At 41.1% G+C, this 21,938-nt stretch overlaps 1 protein-coding gene across 1 annotated transcript in view; it reads left to right on the forward strand.

Moving 5' to 3' along the window:
* Positions 1–1,584: 1,584 nt before the first annotated feature.
* RYBP (RING1 and YY1 binding protein) overlaps positions 1,585–21,938 on the forward strand; it is an 80,191-nt gene continuing 59,837 nt past the window's right edge. The window contains exons 1-2 of the mRNA XM_038565850.1: positions 1,585–1,716; positions 2,581–2,706. Coding sequence (XP_038421778.1) covers positions 1,685–1,716; positions 2,581–2,706 — 158 coding nt within the window. The 5' untranslated portion in view covers positions 1,585–1,684. The remainder of the gene's footprint in view (positions 1,717–2,580; positions 2,707–21,938) is intronic.

Genomic DNA, 21,938 nt, shown 5'->3' on the forward strand with positions numbered 1-21,938 from the left:
GTGTGCCTGCCTGCAAAGGACAGCATGTGCTGATCTAGCTTATCGTTGACACATTCATTCCCTCCCTCTTTTATTCTCCTTTCTGTTCCCTGGAATGATCCTAGGACTTCCTGCTCCTTGGGTGATTCGGTCTCAGTGAGCTTCCCCGGGGTCTGGTCTCGTGCCTCCCTCGGTGATGTTTCCCTTCCAGGGGGCAGTCCTGATAACCCACTTTGTGTTTGCATGTAAATATATCTCAGTAGATGTCGTGGGCCTGTCTTATCTTCCCTCCACACCCCTATCCCCACCTCCCAACTTCTGGCATCATTCTTTGACCAGTTCCCTACCCCCTACCCGGAGCTTCCGCCCAGCCGAACCTTTTATCTAATCATCTAGGGTCCTGACTCCCTGAGGGCAAAGGGGCCTGAGTCACGTTCAAGTCAATTTGGCGAGCATTCCCGAAGCTGGGCAGAAAGCAAAGGGTACTGACTGCTGCTACCTGTTCCTCGCCTTCAGGAATGTTCTGAAGCTGGGGGAGCCGCTCGGTGCTCAACCCAGACCCACTTAACGGTAGTTCTTAACCCAGTACTTTGGACTGGTCCTTCCTCAACGCCAGGCACCGGCTTGCGTGCTTTCGGTGGATTATACCCGAATTCCCCGAACGGTCCTGGGAGGAAGGTTGCTCAGCCTCACCTTGCAGGCAGGCGAAGGAGCTGAGGCACAAGGTTAGGCTGCTGGCACGTGGCCGCCGGGGATTTGAACAGCAACTTCCCTCGGGAAACGCCCCAGTTAGGCTCCGGCGGGGCGGGGAGGGAGTCGGCGGCCCCGAGCTCGGCGTCGGGTTTCGGGGGGACCCTTCAGCCGTGCCACACCCTTTCTGCACAGTCCTGCCCTGCGCCGCGGGCCGGGGCGGGGGCTCGGGGCCGGAGTGTCGGCAAGGAGGCCGGGGCTCCAGCAGGGGCCGATACAAAGCCCCGCGTGGCGGAGCAGCAGAAGGGCGCGGGGGCACACGGGCCCAGAGAAAGAGGCCCTGCCAAGCTCCCGGGGCTCGAGCCTCGAGGCGTTGCAAGCGGCGCGGGGCGGCGCGGGGCGGCGCGGGGCGGCGCGGCGCGGCAGTTGCGAGCCCCGGTGGCGGGCGCCAACTACTGCGCCCAACTACTTCCCCGGGGGCGGCCCGGCGGCCCAGGGTCCCCGCGACAGCCCCGCGGGGCGGGCGCGCCCGGGCGGCAGCCCCGCGCCGCCCCCCGGGCGCGGCCACGTGCGCCCCGCCGGGCTCGCACGCTCCGCCGCGCCGGGCCGCCGGGCCACCGGCAGGCACGCGCGCCCCCAGCGCGCACACACTCCCGGGCACGCACACCGACGGCCCGGCCCACGTCCGCCACGCCCCGCCCTCCCCCGCGCCCCGCCCCCGCCCTCGCGGCGCCGGCCGCCGCGCTCCCATTGGCCGCCCGGCGCGTGACGCGCGGCGCCCGGCCCCGCCCCTCGTCAGTCACTCGGCGGAGGCGGCGCTGGCGGGGACTAGTCTCGTCCGGAGACTGGCGGCGGCGGCGGCGGCGGCGGCCGGAGCTCGAGCCCCAGCGGCGGAGGGCGGGCGGGCGGGCGCGGGGGAGGGAGGGGGGCCGGTCCGCGACGACTCCCCGGACGGCGTTTCTCCTCCGAGCGGCGCCGGGTTCGGCTTTGGGGGGGGCGGGGGTACAGCCCATCCATGACCATGGGCGACAAGAAGAGCCCGACCAGGTACCTGCTCGGAGCGGAGGGGGCGGAAGGGGCGGGAGGGCGGGGGGCGGGCGGGGGCCGGCGACGACTAGGCCCCGGAGCCACCCGGGGCGGGGGGAGGCGCTGCTAAGATGGAGATCCGGGGGCGGGGGGAGGCGGCGGCGGCGGGCGGTGGCGGCGGCGGCGGCGGCGGCGGCGGGAGGCGGTGTCGCTCCGGCTCGGGGCCGGCGGCCGTGCGCGCCGCAGCCATGGCGGCTCCTCCTCGGCCGCCCTCCGCCGCCGCCGCCGCCGCCGCCGCCACTCCTCCCAGACAAAGGGAGATTTAACCAGGTGGGGAGGGAGGGAGGGAGGGAGGGAGGGCGCGAGCAGGGGAGGGGAGAGCGAAGGAGCCGGCCCACTCCCCGCCGCCGGCCTCGGGCTGCCCCTGCGCGCCCCCTCCAGATCCGGCCCGCGGCTCCCCTGCCGGCCCCCCCAGCCCCACGCTCAAGTCCACAAGTCCGCCCGCTTCCTGCGCCCGCCGCGGCCCTTCCCGGGGCGCCGCCGCCGCCGCCGCCGCCGCCGCCTGCCGCCTGCCGCCTGCCGTGCGAGGCAGCGCGGCCCCGGCCCGGAGGTTGCAGGGTGCCGGCGGCGGGGGCGCCCCCTGCCCTCCTCCCTCGGTCCCCGGAAAGGGGGGGAGGGGGGAGGGGGGAGGGAGGAGGGAGGCTGGGTGGTCGCCCGAGCGAAGTTTCCAGCGCTGGATCCCTGCGGAATCGCGACGGCTCACCAGCGCCTGTGTTGTGTTTTTTTTTTTTTTTTTTTTTTTTTTTGCCGTTTCCCCCCCCCCCCCCCCGCCCGCTCCTCGTCTCTCTCGCCTCCCCTTTCCCCCCACTCCTCACCCCTTCGAAGGCCAAAAAGACAAGCGAAACCTGCCGCAGACGAAGGCTTTTGGGATTGTAGCGTCTGCACCTTCAGAAACAGCGCTGAAGCCTTTAAATGCAGCATCTGCGATGTGAGGAAAGGCACCTCCACCAGGTACTTGAGGATGTGTGTTAGCTTTTGTTGAAGGACTTTTCCTAATTTTTTTTTTTTTTTAAAGGTGGGAGAGAGGGTACAGAGCTATACTTTGTGCCCCCTCTCCAACTTGTTGATTATGGCTTTTTTTTTTTTTTTTTTTGGCATTTGGGGGTGGGTGATGTGTGGTCTTGGTTGTGTGTATTTCGTGTTGGGTGCAAAGCCTCCTATGCACTGAATGATTTATGGGAGGGAATTTTTCCAGGTTTTCGTCTTATTTCAAACAGGCTGGATTTATTTGACACTTGTATCCATTGGCTTATTGGTATTGGCTCAAAAAGAGAGGAAGCAGTGCTTTTGCTATGGATTGTAGGACTTTAGACCTTTTATTTTTGCCATGTGTAGAATGTTTTTAATTTGCCTGAACTGAATTATTTTTTTTCTTCTCTGAGCCATTTATAGTTATCTGAGGATGCTGGTGGTTGTGTGTGTGTGTGTGTGTGTGTTTTCTGCCTTGAGCTGCAAACGTCTGTTATTTTCTTGGGCTTGAAAATAAATGTTGGGGATTGATAAAGTGCATTTTTTTTTTTTTTTTTTTTGGAAGGCCGAGCTGTCAATTTGTGTGTGTGTTTTTTTTTTTTTTTTCCGATTAGCTTATGCAGAATGGTGATGGAGGACGATTTTGCAAAATGGTGAAATGGATAGACTGTTTTGAAGTTTTTTTTGTGTGTTTTAAAGCTTTATTACGACGCAAAGAATGTTGAAAGAATTCCTTTTCCTTCTTGGGAAGGTAGTAAATCCCATCTGGTATCAAAACGAGTTGAACTGCTCCACATTTTAACATTTAGATATATTTGGGTAAAACGTCAAAGCTGGATTTTGTAGTCTTCTGGTCATCTTTTAAACTGAATCTGGAATTTGTGTCAGTGATGTTAGAGTTTGAAGTTAAACTATTCTTGATACTCATTTAATGGGAAGACATTGTGCTATATGTATGTGAAAGCTGGGGAGAAGGAATGAGTTCCTAGTGGATCCTTGAAGGCTTAAGTTGATTGCCAGGAGTCTTCATTTCATCAGGTACTTGTTTCTGAGTTGGTGGTGTTCCAATATGACTGTGTAGTAGTACTCCATAGTTCTAACTGGATGTTATTCTTTGACTAAATGAAGGTGTCCTGTTAGGGTTTCCTTGCTTTATTTATACCTGGGATTACATAGGATATTGGATCACCTGAAGAATTTAATTCCGGGATGAATTATATTGGTCCAATTACTTTACTGGTGGAGCAGTTCTGTGACTTCCACTATTTAAATAATGAGTGATTTGAAAAAAAGTACTCAAGAACTAAAAATATTTCTCCAGAAGTTGTTTTTCCAGCAAATTCATGTCCGTTTTTGTATTAACCATAGAACAAATTTAGTTAAAATAAAAAGCACTTATTGGGAGCTTAATAGATTTTGTTTTGCTCTCTGAAACAGGGAATTCCATCAAATGGCATGAAAGTTTAGAAATGTATTTATTATTTAAAGCAATAGTGATTGTATTATATTTATGAGTAATGTTTTTTTACATGTAGAATCCCTCAGGGGCCAAACCTCTTTATTGTGGTTTTGCTTTGAGTGTTACCGTAGATGATGTTCAAGTAAATGACTAGGAAACTCCTAAGAACTTGAGAACTTTACTGGTGAAGAGCAAAACCAAATTCAAGTTTACATCTGATGTATTGCTGGGAATGATTATCTTATAATGAAATGCATTTCAGTTTCTACGTGTATTTAAAAAATCTGACTTATCAACTTTTTGGAAATAATGTGGGAGGTTTTGATTTTAAAAGCAATAGAAATGTTTATAAAGTTTTTTTCAGAGTTACAGATGATGACAGTGAAATTCAGTTTTTTAACAAATTGAAGATGAAATATTTTAAAGTCTGTTCAGGAACAGGATACTTTTCTCTTTAAGGGTTTTCCTGTAGTTTTTTGAGGTCTCTTATTGAGTAGAATTTGAACACAGATTTCCAAGATCCAAGGACTTAGACGCTTATCAAATCGTGATACCTGTATGTGGCCTAAGTTTGTTTCATCTTGGTTATTATCAGTGTTTGGATGTTTGAGATCTATTCTTGAAGGCATCATTAAGTGGAAAGTAAACAATATTTTGGCTTTCTTACAGTATGAATGGGTTTCATGTAGAAAGGTGAATATCACAGGTCTTCCTTCAGGCTTATCAGGTGTAGAAAACTGTTGGTTAATTTCTCTGCCATACTAGTTACTGCTGTGTGATTTTTCCTGGGTCTTACTCTTGTACTGTATTTGGTACCTCAAAGACTTTAACATTTTCTGCCTTGCATAGTTTTAACCAGACCTGGTATTGATGACAGTACAAAACTTGTTGGGTTTTGGATGCTGAGTAATAGGCAGAAATTTGTGATTTTAGAATGACTTTTAAAAATAATAAAAGGGCTTTGTTAACCTCTGTTGACTGGTATAGAAGTTGGGTTTTATTGCTCAGAGCTGGTGTTTGGTATTCCTCTTATACAGCCTAGCTGGTGGCCTCGCCAGTGGTCATTTGGAGTTTGTTCATCATTTTTGTCATTGTTGCCATTATCTACCAAGTCAACCAAGGAAGTCAGGTTTTAATTAGTAGGTCTGGTAGGACACAGAACTGTATGCACTCTTTGAGGATAGAATTGATGTTACTTAATTTGATGAGGAAAATATTGAGTGTTCTACAAAGAATGTTTATTAAGCTCCTAAGATGCAAAATACTGGTCAGGATAATTGGCGAGGGGTGGGAGGGTTGGTTGGACATGTACAATGATGATCAGAATCCAAGCTATACAGGCTCTGAGAGATGTATAAGTGAAGTGCTATGGGAGATTGGAGCAGTCTGAGTTGGGGAATCAATTAGAAGGATTCCTTCTCCCCATTTCTTCTGAAAAGGGAATTGATTTCTAAAAAATCACCTGCCAAATTTTTATGGTTATTGTCACGTGTATGTTATATATTGAATTCTGCAGGTAGATTTGTGAAAGTGATGGATAAGGCCTTTTTTTCTTCTTGCAGCAGCATAGAGCAGAATGAAAGTCGAGGGTCAGATGCTCCCAAGGAACATGTTAGGGGAAGGAGGAAGAGATACTTAATGAAAGGCTACTTGGAGGCGCAGGGGGCAATAGAGATCTGTATTTTGGATGTGTTAATTATATGGAGGGTCTCTGGGTCTTAGATACACTCCTTTTTCTAACTATATCATCCCGCTCTCTACCTTTTGCTGGTGATTTTTTTTTTAAATATAGTTTTATTGAGTTTTATATACTATAGAATTCACTAATTTTAAGTGTATATATGATTCATTGAATTTTAGTTATCTTAAAGACTTGTGCAACCATCACCACAAACCAGTTTTAGAAGATTTCTTCATATCATATGGTTTTCTCCTGCCTGTTCTGTGATACAACTTAAGAGATTGGAGGGGTCACCTGCAGCCTCCTCCCTGTGCTGAGAGAACTCCAGAGTAAGCCGTACAGTATAGGAAATAAAGGAGTGTGTATATAAGGTGGCTGTGGGTGGGGAGGAAACACTATCCCTTTCCTAGGTGATAAATTGAAGATAAAGTGGGATTTCCCAGCCTTGTTTGCCAGTCTCATGAAAGATGATAACCACCAGTTTTCTGAAGGAAAAACGCCTGCAAATTAACAAATTTACTTAGCCATTTTGTTAAGTTGAAGCTCTTGAGTGTTGAGCAGAGTAACTTCCTATACTTGGTGATGAATAAAATATACTTAGCTTTGGTTTTGCTACTTTTATGAATCCAACCATGTTTTTGTTGGAGATACAGATTGCCAAGACCCTGCTGCAACTCTAGCTGATTGGTGAGTGGTTCTTTGATCATAGTGCTGCATTTTGACCTTCAGCTACCGCTTAAATGACATTCATTTGAAAATGGGTAGATTTTTGCTCTGGGTAGTTACCATAGATTTAGAACTTATCCAGTCTTTAGTGCCAGATTTTATCCTGATACTGGGTTCAAATCATGTTTATTTGAATACCATCCCCCTGAAAAGTGTACTGTTTTTAGAGCTTTTGCAGACAAGTAGAGGTGAGGAATTTACTTTAGATATGTAATAAGATCATGGCCATTTAAAAATAAAAAATGTTGGTATTCCGTTTGTAAAATGCTTTTTCCTTGTTCAGGAACTTGTATTTCAGTGTTGTAAATTTGGATGTTTTCTCTTCCTTAAGTTCAGATAGCCTAATAACTGAATATCCATTGAATAGTCATGAAGTACTTCAGTTTTAGGGGAAAAAAATACATGATTTGTGGCAGTTCCAATCTCGCTTCAAAAGTGCATCACCCTGAGTTACTTTTCAGATAGGAAAACTCCCAGAAAGCAGGGGTGGGGGTGTACCTAATCTGGAGCAGAGCCAAGCCACTTTCCTATGGTTTTGGATCATCCACCACAGTGGTTTTGCTCCTTAGGTCACATTGGTTTTACTGTAGTGTTTGTCTTTCACAGAATTTCTCCATAAAATACATGGAAAAATTACCTGTCTTCCGAACCATCAAACCTTACCAAACCTTTCGGCCTCAAAGCTGGTAGAGTTTTTAAAGATCACTCTTATCCAGAAACAGTGATAATTTATTTTGTATTTGCTATTACATTGGACTTACTGATTTATTGGTACTAACTTGATCTTATGTATACTTGGTGACCTTAAAGTAAATTACCTGGGTAGTTGTGGTTATTTGACAAGTTTTTATTGAGCTCACAGCTAAATGGGCTCTGGATATACAGTAGTGGAAAGACAGACAAGGTGCTTGTTCTCATAGAGTCTGAATTACTATGGAGAAGAAGAGAAATAAACAGAAAAATAAAGTAATTTTGGCCAGTGGCAAGTGTTTTGAGAAATTAGAGCAGAATGTGGAACTATAGAGTGATGAGAACTGGGGGAGTGACTGCTTTCTAGACAGTGTTAAGATACACATTTGCCTTTTTAGGCAGCATGCATGCTGCTTTCTTTTGGAACAAGGGGATAGTTATTTCTGTAGGTTATTTCTCTAGCCTGTGCCATCTAGCTCATTGGGTTGGGGACAGTTTAGAGTTGGAACCTTTGTGTACAGGCTACTCAGCTTTTCCTTAGTTGCATGCCCTATACTGAGGCCAGGCCAGCTAACTTGTCAGTATATCCTGTTAGTTACTGGGATGGGAGGTTTGAATGGATTATTCATGTGGCATACATTTATCCTGTGCTGTCAATGCTGAAGAAATGCCAAGATTAATAAAAACTATTTTGGTAAACAACAGCTACTTGAGGAAGTTGTCGGCACTAACTCAGTTCATTATTAGTACTTCAGGTAACAGTGGGTCTCTGTCTCCTTTGCAGTTTGAACTAAAACATTCTACAGTCTTTCTGGCTCTCATTTTCTCTTTGGCTCTGTCACCAGGGCCTTTTTTTGTTTGTGGCATCTTTTATCCTCCCCATCAGAAATGTTCCCTTCCTCTTTTTTAGGTAAAGAGGTTTTTTTCTTTTTTCAGGTTTATTTATTATTTGAAAGATTTTATTTGTTTTGAGAGAAAGTGGGGGAGGAGCAGAAGGAGAGAGAGCGCACTTGATTTAACGGAGTGGGATTAAGGGCTCAATCCCATGATCTGAGCCACTCAAGAGATGGATGCTTAACTCACTGAGCCACCCAGGTGCCCCTTTAAGTAAACTTTTTGAACAGTAGCGTACATATGGAGAAGTGCACAAATCAAAATTAAAAGGCTTGAGGGACCTTCATAGGATGAAGACACCATGTATCTTGTACCCAGGGTAGGAAAACATTACCAGGACCCCAGAGTCCATTGTACACTCTTAGGACGGTCACTTCAGCCAGTGTCCTAACTTCTAACGCTGGAGAGGAGTTCTGCATGTTTCTGAACTTCGTATAAGTCATACAGTTATGTTCACTTCTGTGTCTGGCTTCTTGAGATTCATCCATGTTAGTGTATGTGGTTCTTGTTTTTTCAACCAGTGTTGCTGTTTTATCCTAAGAGTATCTTAGAGCTCAACTCTGCATGTAGACCCTTCAACATTCTAGAGATAGGATCTCTCCTTGATAGCTTTTTATTACCTATTTAGTTGAACACAGTTGTTTTCTTTCAGCTGTAGTGTAAATTCACACATCATTAGGTGTAAGGATAAAACCTGGTATGTGGAACTTTCTACAGTACAGAAATGGAGTAAACTTTTGCTTCTCATCAGATGTAGTGTTTATCAGTCATTTATATTTCAAGTCATTGGTTAAGTAAACAGAAAATTCCTGCTTTCAGAAAACCTAACAAATGTTGAAAAGGTAAGACGGTAAAAAGATGTTCAGTGATGTAAATAGGCATGGAATGAATGAGCACATGGTAGAAATAGTCTGTATGGGTACATTGGGAAAGGCCTCACTGAATCTGGAATTTAAATGAGGCCTTTATGATTCTGTAGAGTTTCTTGTACCGGCTAATAGAAGTTGTTTGCTCCCTCCTACATCCTTTTCAGCTCTTCCTCATTTCAGATGTCATCCATACCTTTCCATTTCTCCCCACAGGCTGGTAATTCTAATACACTATTAACCATCCATCACCACCCTTATGCATGCATGTTCATGGCTATCAAATCCAACTGATTTTGGGGCCTCTCCACTTGGTCAACTTATATCAGCTCCTATTCTTATTGCCTTCAAGATACAAAGTCCAAATGCTGAGCATCACAATAGTCCTTTCTTGTTCCTTTAGGATTTCTGGAAGCAGACTGCCACCACACCCCATCTGCCCTCCACATACAGCATGTGTGTGTTTCATGCCAAACTGCTTGTTTCCCAAGCATGGGCCTATCTCATTTCCATACCTTCACACCTTCCCTTCTCTTGATTTTCTCTGAAGTGCTTTCCCTTGCTTCTGTGTCCTGCCTAACTTCTATTTGTCCTTCTAGATGTTTCAGGAGGCCTTTCCATTGCCCTCCAACCAGGTGTACCTCATCGTAACACTTGAACAGAATTTTTATTTGATCACTTACTATGTTTTCACCTTTTCGGAGGGCAGGACCTTTCTTTCTTTCTTTAATTAATTAATTTTAATTTGAGAGAGAGACGGAGATTGAGAATCTAAGCAGTCAGTCTCTCCGCGCAGCCTCAGAGACCGATGTGGGGCTCCATACATCTCATGACCCTGAGATCATGACCTGAGCGGAAACCAAGAGTCTGATACTTAAGTGGCTCAGTCAGTTAGGTGCCCCTTAAGGGCAGTACCTTTCGTTTCACAGCTTTATTTTTCTTGAAAATCTAGTACAGTGCCTGGCACTTGACGGGCTCAGTAAATGTATATAGAATAATGAAGACTAAGAGTTTAAATTGGGAGTTCTCTTTAAAACTGTTCCAGTTTAAAAGTTTTATCTAGGGCAGCCAGGGTGGCTCAGAGGTTTAGCGCAGTCTTCAGCCCAGGGTGTGATCCTGGAGATCTGGGATCAAGTCCCACATCAGGCTCCCTCTGCCTGTGTCTGTGCCTCTCTCTCTATCTGTGTTTCTCATGAATAAATAAAATCTTTAAAAAAAAAGTTTTATCTAAGAAATATGCTTTCATACTGAGGCTTGGATCATGTATGTGTAATGTTATTGGTTTAGGGGAAAGTTGTCTTTATGAAGTATGTCCTTAAAAGTGGTATTCCTGTTTTTCTGGTTTTGTTTTTGTAAACGTGTGCTGGTAATTAATGCACCGCTGTAGGCAGTGCATTTTTTTTTTTTTTTTACTTTTAGGCAGTGCATTTAAAGTACTTCCTGGAGTGGTTTGGAGCTTTATAACATAGGCACATTTACCTAAATAAGAACTGTGACGATTCTTTTTGGGTGCCTATGTGGGAACTAGATGGGTGTGCTTGTTTGTAAGCTGGCATTTAAAGGCAGTTTAAAAATGGGCACAAAACGTTTTGAGTGTTATTATGCTGTCCATTGTATAAGTTGTGTTAACGTACCTATAAGTTGGAAGTTGTACCTTGTACATGGAGAATATTACTATCCTGTTGAGTAATTTGGATTAAGCACTTCTGTTAAATTGAAGTTTTGACTCATTCACTTCATTTATTTAGCATTAATTTCAGTTCCATGCAGTGATTGACACAGACTGTTGTGTCAAAGAAGAAATCTCAGTTAAGGCAATGAATGTAGTAAACTACAGTGTTAGAAATCATGAATAGTTGAAATCACAAGGTAAACAGGTGAAATTTTAATTTTTCAATAGCATTCGATACTACTGCTCTCCTTCCCTGCCTCCATCAATTTAGAAAAACTAAATTATCTTTTGGTTGGAAAAAGAAATGGTGGAAGGGATATGTAAAAAATAAAATCTTAAAACTTTATAATTTAAGAACATTAACAATATATATTAAGATGAAGTTCACTTTGAGAGGGACAAGAAATTAAAGGTGATGTAGGATGCTAATTTCATCAGCCTATATTGGATCTAAAACCTAGTCAGTACGTGGTGGTTAGTCATGGAGGAAACAAACTTGGTGACTGCTTTCTTTTTGTTTTTGTCTTTTGAAGACTTTATTCATGAGAGAGACAAAGAGAGGGAGGCAGAGACACAGGCAGAGGGAGAAGCAGGCTCCATTCAGGGAGCCCGATGTGGGACTCGATCCCAGGACTCCAGGATCACGCCCTGGGCCCAAGGCAGGCACCCAACCGCTGAGCCACCCAGGTGTCCTGGTGACTGCTTTCTAAGAAGAGATCAGATTTCACATATAGGTTATAAGGTTTATACTTGTTCATTCCTTTATAGAACTAAGAGTTGTTTAGTATCATAAGTCTGCCAGAATATTCAGGGTTTCAAGAAATAATTCAGCTCAAACTATCTTAAGTCAAAATAAAACAATTTTGTTGTCTTGGGGCATCTGGGTGGCTTACATGTCGGTTACATGGTTGCCTTTGAGACTCAGGTAATGATCCTGGGGACCTGAGATCTAGCCCCACATCAGGTTCCCTTCTTACTGGAGTCCGCTTGTCCTCCCCCAGCCCACATTCTCTCACGCACACATGCTCACTTTGAAGGAAATAAAACAATAAGGTCTTAAATTGTTTTTGCTGTCTTAACCAGTAATGAGAAGGATACCATTTAAACTCAGAATCAACTGCAGGAATCAGGACTCCTGTTAACTTGCCCAATTCCCGGGCCATTCTTTGTTTCCTGGAGGTTGGGACGGTTGGATTGGCCAAGGCTAACCAGTCTGCAGAGTCTTACTTGAAGAAAAATGGAACACTTAACCAAGTGGATAGGAAAATAGCTACCATAGTAACACACCTTTGTAACTGGGTAATAATACTCATATATTCAGTTCGAGTTTCAAACTATAATAAACTGGATGATTGGAACTCTGTTTACCTGGTACTTACCCATTTTTATCATACAGATAAAGGAAAGATTATCAGTGCTTTGGTAAAATTTAAAAAATCTGTATGTTATAGGTTAATTTCCTGTACTATTACCTATGATCATGGTTCTCTTATTTTAGTTCTGAAGATGGTAATACATGCTTATTATAAGAAGTTTGAGGACAAAACAAAAACATAAGCAAAGGCCACCTATATTCTGTCATGCAGAATTTTTTTTTATTTGTTGACCAATTTATTCATGCTCTGGACCACAAATATTTGAGTCGCTATAGTTCTCCATGTGCTGTTTAATATGCTAGTTCATTGAATTTTCAGAGTATTGTAGGTGGTAGTTCCATGTAGGAATAGGAATGTCAGGCAGCGTGCGATACAAAACATTTAATCTCTGGTTTGAAGGATATGCATTCTGACTTGTTAGTTTTATGTGGTTTATTTTGGGTTTTTCTTCTAAGGGAAATTTTTTGTGAACACTTAATGGTTTGGGGGATTCCTTTTTGCACGAAATAAAGCTAACATCCAGTTTCCAGTTTTCTTTTTGAATTGTTTTAATTTGGGGGAGAATGAAAATACATCATTGAATTCTTAATATCTGGTGTGATTAACTTTGCTGAAGTCTTTCATGCAAAGAATAATGAAGTATACAAAGCAATCCAGATTTAATGTTTTTATATTAAATTCGTTTAGAGTGGTGATTCTCATACTTTGGCATGTATCAGAATCACCTGGAAGGCTTGTTGAAACACATTACTTGATTCCCTACTCTATCCTCCACTTTCTGGGTTTTTATTAAGTAGGTCCGGGTAGGGTCTGTGAATTTGCATTTCTTAAAAGTTTTAGGTGATGTTAGTGCTGCTGGTGCTGGTCTAGGGAGCACACTTTTCAGAACTATTGGTTGAATGACCTTTAATTCTCCTAAAGAAAAGCCAACTTCTCTTAATGAAACTGGAGATAGTTTTTGATATTTGTTTTGGAAAATTATGTGTTGGCATTTCACTGGGATTTTAAGAGAAGTGATCAACATTCGTGTTTTTAATGAAGAGCTGGCATTGGAGGTGATTTCTTAATAAATAGGTTGTGTGTAATATAGGAATATTTAAAAATTGCTACCATATCAACTAGTTTCTTTTATACATTGGAAAATCAGGATACTGTCTTGCGTTAATACATCAATTGGATTTCAGATATATGTATTTTTAAAATCTTTGCAAAATATGCTAGAACCAACTTTTACAATCAGTAAACCAACATTTCAGTAAATAGTTGCCAAAGAACAGGAATAGGTAGTTAATAAAAGAACTACAAATTAAGTCAGTAAACATGAGAAATTTACAGCCTTCCCATTACTTAAATAAATACAAAGTAACATTTTTGATAAGCCACACTTTAAAGATTAAAAATTTTTTAGTGAGTCTAGGAAGAAGTGGACATTCTCACAGACACTTGGTTGCTGGGGAAGTTGCTTTACGTTTTCTGAAGGCCATTATGACAGTTGATATCAATTCCTTTAAAAATGTTTGTACCTTGTAACCCAACAATTCAGTTTCTAGGAATTTAGGTGATCTGCATATAAAAATATCTGTGTATATATATTAATTACATCATCATTATAACAAAATGACTGGCAGGCTGATGGACTCAACAAGTGTTGATAGTGTGCTACATGAGGGGCAGGTCTTTTGCTAACACCACAAGGTCTTTGGCCCAACAAGTGGAGTTTGATAGTAATTCTTGCTGCAAGTTAAAAAATTACCTGCATAGGAATCAGCAGGGAATTGTTAAAAACTATGGACTAGCTCTAAATATTTTGCAGATCTAAAAAATGTTTTGAGTTCTTTCATACATTTGTGTTAGAAATGTAGAATGATAAAGCCACTCTGGAAAGTAGCTTGGCAGTTGCTTGCAAAATTAACCATATGCATACTGTATGACCTAGTAGTTGCATTCCTGGGCATTTATCCCAGAGAAAGGGAAACTTAGGTTCACAGAAAACCTGTTAACCAATACTCATGGCAGCTTTATTTGTAATGCCCTAAAACTGGAAATAACCCACATGTCCTTCGGTAGATGAGCGTTACGTTTATACCTCATGGAATACTACTTACTCAGCAGTTGAGAAGAAACAAACTCTTGATACATACAGCAACTGGCATGGATTTCAAGGTGATGATGTTGAGTGAAAAAAACCAGTCTCAAAAAAAAAAAAAAAGAAAGAAAAAAAACCAGTCTCTAAAGGTCATGCACTATAGGTGACCAATTAACATTTTTGTAATAACAAAATTAGAACAGATTATCAGATTATTGGTGCCAAGGATTAGGGCTGTTGGGGTGGGAGGGAGATGGGTGTGACTCTAAAGGGATACCAAGAGGGAAAGTTTTACGTTGATGAAATCTAATCTTGATAGTGGTGGTGGTCACGTGAATCAACGCATGTGATGAGGTGAAATAGAATGGTTACACACACATCCCAATGTGAACTTTTTTTTTTAAAGATTTTTTTATTTTATTTATTCATAGACACAGAGAGAGAGAGGCAGAGACACAGGCAGAGGGAGAAGCAGGCTCCACACAGGGAGCCCGATGTGGGACTCGATCCCGAGTCTCCAGGATCACACCCCAGGCTGCAGGCGGCGCCAAACCGCTGCGCCACCGGGGCTGCCCCCAATGTGAACTTCTTGGTTTTGATGTACTATAATCCAGAGAATGCAACCCTGCCTGAGAAATGGGGTGCAAGTTATGTAGGACCTAGTACTACTTTTGCAATGTCTTGTGACATTTATTTCAAAATAAAAAGTTATTTATTTCAAAATAAAAAGTTATTTATTTCAAAATAAAAAGTTAAGTTTTAGAGTATGTAATAGAGGAAATGTTCATAATATTAGCAAAAAAACGGTTCAAAATGATATGACAGTAAGATCCCACTTTATATTTCATGCCACTGGGATCCCTGGGTGGCACAGCGGTTTGGTGCCTGCCTTTGGCCCAGGGCGCCATCCTGGAGATCCGGGATCGAATCCCACGTTGGGCTCCCTGAGTGGAGCCTGCTTCTCCCTCTGCCTGTGTCTCTGCCCCCCCCCCCCCTCTCTATCATGAATAAATAAATAAAATCTTAAAAAAAAATGTTTCATGCCACTTAATCTAATATATACCTGGAAGTAATGAGTGATCAAAATATTAATTCTGAGCAATAGCACGATGGATTCTTTCGTGTGTGTGCTTTTCTGTAATTTCTGCAGTGTAGATTAGTTGGTATCACTTTGTAGTTGGCAAAACCAATTTTCGTGATAGGAAGTTCAAAAAAATTAATTCTGGAATATTTAACATTTTACATTGAGATTGTAAAGTTTTGTTTATATTGGTTACACTAATTTAGCATTTAAATAGCTATTAACGGAGATTGGAAAATATATTTATACTCTAAAACATGTTATGTTTGTAAATTTAAAGCTGTTTTGTGCTTGTGGTATTACAAAAACATACAGTATGATGTTCTAACATCATAACTTATGCTGTCCAACATAAGTATATGCATTGCAAACCACACGAAATTATAAACTTCATTAGCCACAGTGGGAAAGTAAAAAAGCAGGTGAATTATTTTGAAGAATTTATTTTAATCCATTATATCCAGAATACTATCATTTCAATATATGATCAGCATAAAATTGCAACGAGATATTTTACATTCTTTTTAGTGTACTAGGCCATCATACTTTGGTGTACATTTTATAATCACAGTGCAACCAAGTTCAGACTAGCCACATTTCAAGTTCTCAGTAACACATGTGGCTACCATATTGAAAGTAGTAGTAGGAGTTGAGAGCCAGGGCTTTGGTGTCAGGCCTAAGTTAAGTAACACCAACTCTTACTTGCTAATCTTGTGATCTTGGGCATGTTACTTAACCTTGTGCTTCAGTGTTTCATTTGTGAATAGTAACTTCTCCATGGTGGTATTATAAGGATTAAGTGAGTGAATGTGTTTAGCAACTTGGCACAGGACCTAGCACAATAAATACTGTAAAAAATGATAAAGCTGTTGATGGATTGTATTGTATTGTATTGGATTGAATGACTAATCATTTTAAAGGCACAACTGGTTTCTTAATAATATTACCAGTGAAAATACATAAGTAGTACGTGAGACCTGCGTTTTCTGGAATTCAACTTTTGGGACCTAAGTTTTAAATGATGATCGAATAAATGGACAAATATTTGAGCACTTATGTGCAATGTATTGCGCTAGGCACTTGAACATTTAGACTGTAAATCTTAAGATGATATTCTCAAATATTATATATTTGCATAGCACTTTACATTTACCATACCAGTTTTTTATCTGTTTTCCCAATGTAATACTCAAAGCAATCCTGAGATAGAGTTGTTATTCCCACTTTCACAGTTGAGGAAGTTGAAGATCAGAAAAGTGAAGTAATAACTTAGTTGATTTCATACCTAGCTAGTAGAATAGAAGAAATAGAAAGTTGACATAATTAAATGGACAAATTAATATTGTACCAAAGTGTTTTAACTGGCTTCTTTTAATTCCTTCCCTTTCTCCTTTGCTGTCTCAAGAGAGAATACTTTTCCAGGGCCATTTAAATTAGATAAGGGCAATAATATAATGTCCACTTTATTGAGAATTATCCTGAGATTTATTAGCTTAACCTTATCTATAATATAAAAGGTTAAAATAAGTCTATATAGGTTAGGTGATTTATTGTGCTTATTGTGATTTTTTTTTTTTTTTTTTAGAACGTTGACTTTTTCTCACTCTGTCTCTTGGTGAAATATACTCCGAAAATGGGCTGAGAATATGCAGTATATACTGTCTGAAAAATAAACTTTGAAGTAGTTTGTCATGTGACTCATTCAGAAAATGACACAATTCTTTGAAAGAACCTGGCATGCCGCCATTAAAAATCAGTGGTCAGAGGCAGCAGTGGGAGGTACCTGCTCCTGGGCAGAGTCTCATGGAGCACATGTCATCAGGCATTAGGTATCTGTGTTCTCTAATATGTAGAATCTGCTTTCAGTGTATGCATGGCTGTCTGTTTGTGGGATTTTTTTTTTCCCTCCAGTTAAGAAAATTGAGGGAGTCACAGGAGGTCTAATTTGCTGTTGAGTACTCTGGGACAAAATGTATGACAGTGAACTTATCCTGACATGTACTTTTGGTGTGCATCATTGAAATGTATTTATAAGAAGGAGAATTAGATTTTGGTGCTCAAGACAAGAGTGATAATAGGGGGAGGTGGGAAGGTAGGTAGAGTGTTCTTTGTTCCCTTGGTTTTTTCTCTGCCTTTTCTTTTTTCTGGCTCAGCATAATGTGCCTGACAATGCGTCTCTTCTTGTCTATCTAAAAGAACCCCTCAGAATTCTATATGAAAAACTCACTTCTGATCTTTGTGAATTTTAGCAATGTGAAATTCTGCAATTAGAGTTTTCTTTCCCTTCATTGAAGGGTTGTGAGGCTTGTGGAATGTGGTTCTCTAGACGGACTGAAATTCGACGTAATAGGATTCAAGATTTTTGTTTTTTCTCCATGCTAAGGATGTCTTAAAAGCTTGACTGTACATAGTTCCTGTATATTGAAAGTAATTGATTTGCAATGTCTCATTTCTCCACCCTCAAGATATGTCAGTAGATATTTATATATTTCAGAATCTCTGAATGGGAAGGCTTTATCTTGCTAAAACTTTTGGCAACGGAATGTGTAGTTGAAATTTCCTTATTTAAGTTATAGTTAATGCGTTTATTTTGAAATCCTTCATTTATGTACTTAAATATCTTTATCCCTCTCTTTCCCAGTCTAAGAAATTAAACTCATCACAGACTGACCAAAACAGTAGATTCAGTTAATCTCCTATTTATGGATCTCTAAGATAAGGGCTTTCTGTCACAACACTTGATGTAGAGGGTATATTAACTACAGACAGGTGTACTACAGCCCTAAGGGTATTCTTAGTCTTTGTTATTTCATTTAATTAAAAGAAAACTCCAATGCTTCTCTTGGGGGGCGGGGGGGGGGGGCGGGAGTTTGTATTACTGAAATAGTTAATATTGTGTCATGCCCCAAGGCAAAGCTTGTTTCTAATAGAACAGGTGTACATTTGTACTTTTTTATGCTTAGCTTTTATTGAACAGCCATTATTGAGTGAGTTAAGTACTATAACTGAAACACAGACCTAGGAATTTCATTGGTTAATAGGAAGAAGAGTGAGACACAGCTCTTAAAAGGCTTCATCAGTGACCTGCAACTAACCCAATAATAATGCTGATAAGGGCCAGCATTTAATGGGCATTTGGCGAATAGCAGGCACTGTATTAAGCCTATTTCATGGATTGTCTCCTTAGTCTTTTTTTTTTTTTTAATAGATTTTAATTACTTATTCATGAGAGACACACAGAGAGGGGCAGAGACATAGGCAGAGAGAGAAGCAGACTCCCTACAGGGAGTTCAGTTCGGGACTTAATCCCAGGACCCTGGGATCATGACCTGAGCCAAAGGCAGATGCTCAACCGCTGAGCCATTCAGGTGTCCCTCATTTAATCCTTTTAATGGTATGATATTGTATCTCCATTTCACAGATAACAAAATGAGGCTTAGAGTTTATATCCCCAGCCCGAGTTTATATAGCACAGTTGCACTTGACTCGGATCTTTTCCAGCTTCACATTAATATTATTTCTGATGGTGACGCCCGGGTGGCTCAGTGGTTGAGCATCTGGCTTTGGTGTAGGTTGTGATCCCAGAGTTCCAGGATCGTGTTCCACATTGGGCTCCCTACAGGGAACCTGCTTCTCCCTCTGCCTATGTCTCTGCCTCTCTGTGTCTCTCACGAATAAATAAATAAAATCTTTTTTAAAAAAAAATTGTTTCTAATGAGTTTTTCTCTGAAAATGGCATTACCATCTATACATACACCAGTCTATGGACATCACTTTAGACACTCAGCTATAGCAGTCAGATGTCAAATTCTGTGGCTTTATTCCTCTTGTATTCCTGTTTTACCGCCTTTAGGTCCTCAATATTTCATTTTTTATTTCAGTGTGAACTTCATTAATTGCAAGTCTCTATAGTCCAGGCCTGCTTCTGGACTATTGTAGTAGCTTTGGTCTGCCAGGTATTCAGTGATCTCTAGAAAACACATAGATCATGTACCTTGTCTGTCTAGAATCCTTGGTTATTTACTGCCTTATTGCCCAAGGAGGTATTGCCTTGTCTCCTTAAACGACCCGTGAGGCCTAGCATGATCTGGCTCTGTCCTATGTACCAGCTCATCTTTGCCACTTCTTACCATGCACCTTCTGGTCAAACTTGTGTTCCATCAGCATGTTCTTTCATGTCACTGTGCTGCCTGGAGACTTTTACCTTAGTATTACTTAGTAAATGCCACCCGTAGATGTAAGATACAGCTCATGTCAACTCTTTTGGGAAACCTCTCTTGATTCTTTTTTTTCCTGTGATCATTGAAGAACTTTGTGCATTTCTTTAGCATAGCACGTCTTCATTTTGTAGTGAAATTTGTTTACGTTTGTTGCCCCAAATTTAAATTTGAAGCCCTCATGGGCAAGGATAGTACCACTGACACATTGTTAAATCTTCAGAGGCAGGATCTTAATGCCTCTACTGCTTTGTACTTTTAGGTGTACCTTTTAAAGGTTAATCCATTCTTCCAATCTCCAGTTTAAAATGTTTCCTTTTTAAAATGTCATATTGGTTAACCCTTTCTGCAAATAGGTTATGTCCATTAAAAAAAAAAAAGGCACTTGAATGACTTGGAAATACTGCCAGCATTCATTTACTTCCTCTCTTTAGTTTCTAATTTTACTTTTTGCATAGTCTGTTAACATAGGTCCTTTTATTAGCTTCCTTTCAAGTTCATACCTGCTCCTCTGCTCACAGCTGAGACAACAGTTTATTGCAAAATCGAGTTCATCTGAACTAGTGTCTGTTTTAAAAAGGTTCACCTTCTCAGGAAAACTAAAAAATGCCTTTCTCTTAATGTTTTGTGCTTGCTGGCTTAAGGTTTTAGAAACAGAGCTATCTTGAAAGGTTTGTAGAAAAGTGACTAGAGTGGTCTAGATGCACTATGGCTTAAGGAGGAAAAGGGTTAAAATGGACAAGATGGTGAAGTCTGTCTTGGAATTTTGCAACTGAATAGGACTCAGAATGGCTGGAGTTTTTTTAGCAAAGGATTTTTGAGAGGTGGGCTGGAAAGTTTTTTGAACTGATAAGTAATGTAGATACTGGTGGTTTTATCTATTATTTTTCAGGATTGAAGTCCTAGATGCTCATTCCCTTTCAGTTGGTACTGTTTTGTAAATGAAGATCCTTAGTTGTATATCAATATTTTTCAAAACTCATTGATCTAAAAATTTCATGAAAGAAGATGCATCTGATGAATTGGAATCTTCTGGTAAAAAGAATTTGTTACATTTTAAATTAATCTGTTAATGGGGTGCCTGGGGTCGATCACTTCGTTAATCTGCCTTCTTTTTGCTCAAGTCATGATGCCAGAGCCCTGGGATTAAGTTCCATGTAGGGTTCCCTGCTCAGTGGGGAGTCTGCTTCTCCCTCTGCGTGTCCCCTACTTGTGCTCTGGTTCTCTCTTGCTCGTTCTCAAATAAATAAAATCTTTAATCCGTTAGCTATTAATAAGCATTTAATTACTGGAGCACAAACTTTGAGAATATATAAATTCTCAAAAATAGAGACTAATGCTGAACTGCAAAGTTGGCTTCTAAACAGATTTGCAGGCAAACTTTTGCAAAATCCATACTTAGTTTTAAAAACATTTGCATCAGGGAATGTCCTATACAAACATGAATAAATTTAGTACACAGCAACGATGTTGATCCCTAACTGGGGAACTTTTGCTAAATTTAGTATGGGGCTTAATCCTATTAGTTAAACCAGCTAATGGTAACTTGATGAATCATTGTGATCCTCTTGTGGTTTTGAAAGGTGTATTTTCAGAATTAATTTTATTCATAACACGCTTAGAAAATTGTATAAGGATATTGCTTTGTTTTTCTCTGTGACCAGTATAATCTTTACTTTTCAGTTTTGTTTTGCAATCACCATAAGTTTGTTTTGTTTCCAGTTCATTGATTTGGTCAAGTAAATAGGCCCTAATTATCTTATCCCATTTCTCCTTCCTTTATCCAGGCCCTCTAGTTTTATATGATATAATGTTTTAGAAATGATAGTTGTATTTATAACTTATAGTTCTTAGAACTCTTTGCTTTTTCAAGTGTCTTATCCATAAAGTGAAATTTAAATATTCAGTAGATGTCTCCAAAGTCTTAGTAATAGTGTGGTAAAGTGGAAAAATCTTTGAAATTCTAACATAATGACAAATATATCTTGGCTATTTTTGTCTCATTTTAACTTTTCTAACTTTAGTACTAACAAATCGGATTTTTGAGGAAAGACTTTGACTTCATGGTGGTGTCTGCTGCTACTTAGTCTTTCATTGTAAAACCCTTACCTTTATATAATTGAGTAAACATATCTAGATTGTAGAGAATAAATCACAGAATGCAGCTTTTTTTTTTTCTTTAGTGAACAGCCTTTTGGGCTGATGGATTGTCCTTTAGAGTAATAATATTTGTAGTTTTCAGGTAAATCAGACTTCTTCTATAAGTCCATTTGTCCTAGAAGATTATAATTTGACATTCAGGTTAGCAAATATTTGTATTAAAGTGTGGAATACTATTTATTATATACAAATGAATACGTTTTTTAAATCTTGCCACTTGGCTGTATTCAAAATCAAGAAAACAATCTTGTCCTCCTGCCTCTGCTTTACAGCAAAGAGTGGCCTAAGAGTGATGAGTGCAGAACA

Source organism: Canis lupus, chromosome 20, assembly GCF_011100685.1.
Source record: "Canis lupus familiaris isolate Mischka breed German Shepherd chromosome 20, alternate assembly UU_Cfam_GSD_1.0, whole genome shotgun sequence".
Taxonomy (NCBI): domain Eukaryota; kingdom Metazoa; phylum Chordata; class Mammalia; order Carnivora; family Canidae; genus Canis; species Canis lupus.